Here is a 5539-nt window from a genome sequence, read left to right as displayed (position 1 = left end):
ATCAAAGACTACAAACACAAATGAAATATTAAAACCATTTTCCAAAAATCAAATTAACAATATTAATAACAAACCACCCATTTTGCTTTACTTTCAGAAGATGTCTTAAAAAACGAATATAAATACAATATTTAGTGAAAATAATGGGTATGTTTTAGTTTTATGTACCTTCGGTTACAGTGCATCCGTTGTCGTTAAGCGACACTTTGATGATGAATAAATATATTTGTTTGAGAGATCAGTTTCATCGTGCAACATCCCCGGCTCGAGTTCACTGCGAGAGTCATCTAATTGATGCGATGAAGTGGAGTTTTATCATTTCTGGCTATTAAACCAGGATAGCTTGGTTTGGATATTGAGTATCTTTTTTGCGAAATGTCATTAAGTTTAATTTGAATAAGACACGGCCAATAAGCCGGCATTATCGTTCTTCACCACATCAATAGTTTTGTTCTTGTTGGCCGTATTTTCTTCAAAATTGAGATACACTTTTAACGTTCTCAGATGCACGAGCTGTGTGAGTTGCGGAGCTGCTTCCAAAAAATGTTAAATAAAATGAAGCTTACTAACCTTAGCTTTACTAACGATTGTAAATTATTTCTTATTTAGTTCGTTTTACTCCATGGTGTTTAAGATTGTGTCTCGTCAGAGAGACTATTCGACAAAATGAATAGTTGCATTAAAAACATGAAAAAGGTTTTTCTCCAATGTGAGTCAGCATGTGGCTCTTCAGATTGCCCTTAAGAAAACATTAATAGTTGCATTCAGAACATGAAAAAGGTTTTTCTCAACTGTGAGTCAGCATGTGGCTCTTCAGATGGCCATTTTGAGAACATGAATAATTGCACTCGGAACATGAAAAAGGTTTTTCTCCACTGTGAGTCAGCATGTGTCTCTTCAGATGGCCATTTTGAGAACATGAATAATCGCACTCGGAACATGAAAAAGGTTTTTCTCGACTGTCACTGTGAATCAGCATGTGGCGCCTCAGATTGTCCTTAAGAGAACATGTATAGTTGCACTCAGAACATGAAAAAGGTTTTTCTCTACTGTGAGTTAGCATGCGTCTCTTCAGATTGCCCTTAAGAGAACATGAATAGTTGCAATCAGAACATGAAAAAGGTTTTTCCCCATTGTGAGTCAGCATGTGGCTCTTCAGAGAGCCCCTTTTAGAACATGAATAGTTGCACTCGAAACACGAAAAACGTTTTTCTACACAGTGAGTCAGCATGTGACTCGTCAGTTTGCTTTTTTTAGAACATGAATAGTTGCACTCGGCACATGAAAAAGGTTTTTCTCGTCTGTGATTCAGAAAGTGTCTCATCAGATTGCCCTTTCGAGAATATAAATTGTTGCACACCGAACATGACAAATGTTTTTTTCCAATATGGATGCGTAAGTGCCTTTTGAAAATCGACTTATGACAATTGGAATAGGTACAATGAGGACAAAATAATTGTTTCTCCACAGGATGCACCTTCTGATCTGTAGAAAAAAAGAAAGTAATACGATTATAAAGGCATAATACGACTTAATATCTACACTTGGCGTAAAAAAGCACAGAAATTGATAACAACGATGGCAGAATTGTTAAATTTCAGAAAAAATAAGTGTTTTTACCGGACTGGACAATTCCTTCCAAGCGTTCTAAGCATTCCTTTTTTACATCCGGCAGGTCTATGTTAACTTCCATACAAGAGAATCCCCCATCATTATCTTCTCGGCGTCCGAGTTCCTCCTTGACGGTAATAGTCTCCACATTAATGCAAGCTATAAAACAACATGTACGTACATTGATCATCGATGTTAAACTCATTTAAAAAAAACCTTAAAATAGAAACAATAAAATAAATCATTGATTTACCCTGCAGAAGTGAGAAATAAGAGAAGAGAGTTCCAGATTATTTTAAGAAAATTAATAAGAACGACCCCGAATGTCCACTTCAGAAGGAATAAGCATTTGCTCTTGATTACTTTCAGTATGGAGTTGTTGTTTTTAATTCAATGGAATGATGTTTTATTCCATCAATATGTATTTTTAACGAATGAGGATGAGGTGGAAACATGAGGAATCGAGCACTTATTGTAAGCATTGGCGGCTTCTGTGATCGTAGGGTGTGGTCACATTAAACAAATCACAAATAAACTCCTCAAAACAATACATATTTTCCTAAACATAAGAAATATATATAAAATAAAACAATTGAAAATAATATACTTGGCATTTTGCCAATCATTTATAAAATATGGAATAAATGCTTGGGAAAGAGCAACAAACTCGGCTATCGATTCATTAGAAATCGCACAGAAACCGATCTGAAAGGTTATATTAAAAAACATAGACTGACTGACACAGACCAAATATTCAACAGTTGTGACGTACTAGATATTCGCCAATTATACGTTAAAACACTACTAAACTACATTTTTGACCAAACAAACAAATTTCAACATGCACAAATTATCACTAACAGACCAGTTAGACAAGCGTACAAAGAAAACATAAAAACTCCGACGGTAAAAACAAGTTTTGGACAAATACACTATCAATACCATGCTATAAAAGCTTTCAATAGTTTAACACTTGAAAATAAAATTGAGGAAAATAAAAATAAATTCAGACACAAATTTACAAAATGGATTTAAGAACAAAAAATACAATGTTACCAAAATTTCATAACATAACATAAAAAAACTATACGTAACACACAAAGCTTTGGATGTTTCCGGCAAATATAAAAAAAAATCTGGTAAAAACTAAAATAACTGCCACTTAAGAGGACAGCGTTAACACACATATAATTTTCTGTCGCCATGACAATCCAAAATGGACTTGTATTTTTATTTTTTTTATTAAAGAAACAAACATTCCCGGGTTACGAATAATCTGAGAACATTTTAAAATCTCCAACTACCACCACAGTAAGCGGAAAAAGTTGCTTGTGTTGTTATGGAAGCTTAGCCAGCCGAGGAATTGAACACAATACGCCTGGGTGGGACCCAAGCGCGATGTCAACTCAGCAACCGACCGGTCTAATACAATTTATTTAACATAATCAATGCAACTCACTGGCTGTCTGAGTACTTTCCGCATATCGCAAACATTCTTTCTTTACATCTGGGAGGTCGAAATCCATATAAGTGTACGGCATTTCACCTCTGCCTTCTTCCTGGGGCCCTGGTTCCGTTTTGATGGAAACAGTTTCTGGATATACTAGATCCATGGCACCGCTGTTGCAGGGTTTGGTAATTGGTAAACGCACAAACAAATATATACACCTGAAACAAACATAGTTGTAACGTTATCCTATGAGCACAGGAAAGCATTTATATTATCGATTAGATCAACAGATATGAAGTGTCAACTTTAAGGTCAAGATAGTCACAATATGTATCCCTTATTTCAAATACCAGTTTCATATAAAATATCATTGTTTTGACAGAATATTCCAAGCAAAAAAAAAATTATAATATTAAATACAATACAATAAGTTGAAGTAAAACAGAGATCCCGGGTCCTAGCACAAAAGCATTTTCGTTTCTAGTAAATTCTCAACTCAAACGTCCATTCGTGTAAGAAAAAGGCGGACATTTAAATAATATGTGTGTATAAATGAAATAGATATAGGACGGGACAGTTTTTACGCACTTAAAAGTTGTGTCGAATACGACAAGATACGCTAACTCCCTTCCACTAAGGCGAATACGACACGCTGTATGAGATGACCTACTGCCAGTAAATCATCCTTTTTACACGTATGTGTCACTATGTTCGCTATCTCACTTTCTCTAATGGTGCTTAAAATCATTAGGAAACAATCGAAATAATTCTATTATTTCTAATAAGTAATTTGCTTGGTTTTTACTAGTGTTTGGAGTGGAGTACTAAATCGAAAGGACGGCATTTACCGTATCTTACGATTGCCTCTTTGAGTTATCTACAACATGTCTATAAGTATTGTAATGTTGTTGGATTGACTCAAGAATTGTATGGAAGAATGTTGGAAAAGCGAACAATTTCTTCTGTCAATATTAACGTAATTAATACATCTCTCTTTGACTACGATTCACTTGCAACAGTCGTGATGTAAGGCAAACTTTAATACGAGATTTAACAGATATTAAATAATGTTATAAAATTATAGTGTTAACTTTTGTTTAGTATTTCGTAAAACTTCGCAGAAATTAGACCGTTTGACATTTGACAGATTACAACCATAGAAGTTTCTCTGCATTTTATTTTGCAAACATCTGTCAAATTTGTAAAAGTTCGGGAAGAACTCCGTTTGTTGTCCTGGAATGGCGGAAACTTTGACGTTCGCAACACAACCGTAAAACTTTAATTGTAGCTAAATGATAGCATTCGTCAACGACTGTTATCGTTTGCGAAAGCTAGCAGTATGTCGCTTGTAACATCTTTTTTTAACTATTAAGCGATTCCCGATCTTCTGATATCCTTACAAGTTCGATTTTGGAGAGACCTAGTAAAAAATCCTAAGGAAGCGTGGTTAAGAGCATCTACGAAATTGTTAACAGATTTTTGAAAACACAAATCTGTGAAATATAATTAAATGACGCAAGGTTTCTAACTAAAACCTAAAAAAACAATTACTTTATATTATAATTCATTTAAATAACTACTTATTTTATTTATGAATGACATAAATAAGCCATTTATCGAAGATTTACGTTTTGTGAAAAGGTATTTACCTCGCTGGATAGTAATGACTTTGTTACACATTCACCACTTCTAAAGTGACGTTTGCTGTCGAACTAACGCCGCTAACTGTCACCCAAGTTGATTTATGTTGTCACCGTTTTCGTGTTCGTTTGCTAATCAACTTGACAAAATTGTTTAAAATGAGGTAAGCAAATGCTGAAAAAGTGAGACAGTTATTGTATTATTATCCTTCTTCTACATCATTGTTTTTAAAACCTAAGAATAGTGTGTAACGTGTCGTCAATTGTCGAAAAATTTTATTTCAGCGTGACAATCAACAGAATGCCTCGGTCTGCACGCACGACAAATTTGCAATATATGCTGCTGGCAGATGCGATGATAGCGGAGCCGAATTTTGCCGCGCATTGCTTCACTGGAATGCACAAAAAAAATATGTTTATGGGAAAACCTCGGACAAACTTTAAATAATGCTGGTCCACACAAGACTACAACCCAATGGCAAAAAGTAAGTTGATTTATCAAATTTGAACAGTATTTGTTTAACAATGTTTTAGTGCATTTGATTTATGTTCTGTAATGAATTATTCGTTTCAGGTGTGGACCACATTAAAATCCTATGTAAGGACGAAGGTTGCCAAAATGCGGCGAGGCCGCGTTCAAACTGGGAACACCTCGGTGAGAATAATTCTCACAGAGTTAGAACAAAAAGTAGTAGGTTTGATTGCAGAGTGTCCATTGAAGGAATAGATGTGCCCGAAGTTTTTCCAAATGACGATGTACGTAGTTTATTTATTTTGTATGGTGCTATATCATGTTTCACAAGTACACAACTGATATTGTGTGTATCACATGTTGAAT

At 34.8% G+C, this 5539-nt stretch overlaps 1 protein-coding gene across 1 annotated transcript; it reads right to left on the bottom strand.

The window, feature by feature from the left end:
• Positions 1–387: 387 nt before the first annotated feature.
• LOC149413913 (uncharacterized) lies at positions 388–3318 on the bottom strand. The gene is made up of 3 exons (XM_089643923.1): positions 3071–3318; positions 1621–1770; positions 388–470 (listed from the first exon to the last, which is right to left on the bottom strand). The coding sequence occupies exons 1-3, from the start codon at positions 3222–3224 to the stop codon at positions 388–390; spliced, it is 387 nt and encodes a 128-aa protein (XP_089500049.1). The 5' UTR covers positions 3225–3318.
• Positions 3319–5539: the final 2221 nt, after the last annotated feature.

This window comes from Hesperophylax consimilis, chromosome 20, assembly GCF_061612785.1.
Source record: "Hesperophylax consimilis isolate HC1 chromosome 20, BYU_Hcon_1.0, whole genome shotgun sequence".
NCBI lineage: Eukaryota > Metazoa > Arthropoda > Insecta > Trichoptera > Limnephilidae > Hesperophylax > Hesperophylax consimilis.
Note: the sequence above shows the minus strand (reverse complement) of the source record. Positions and strands in the feature narration are given on the sequence as shown.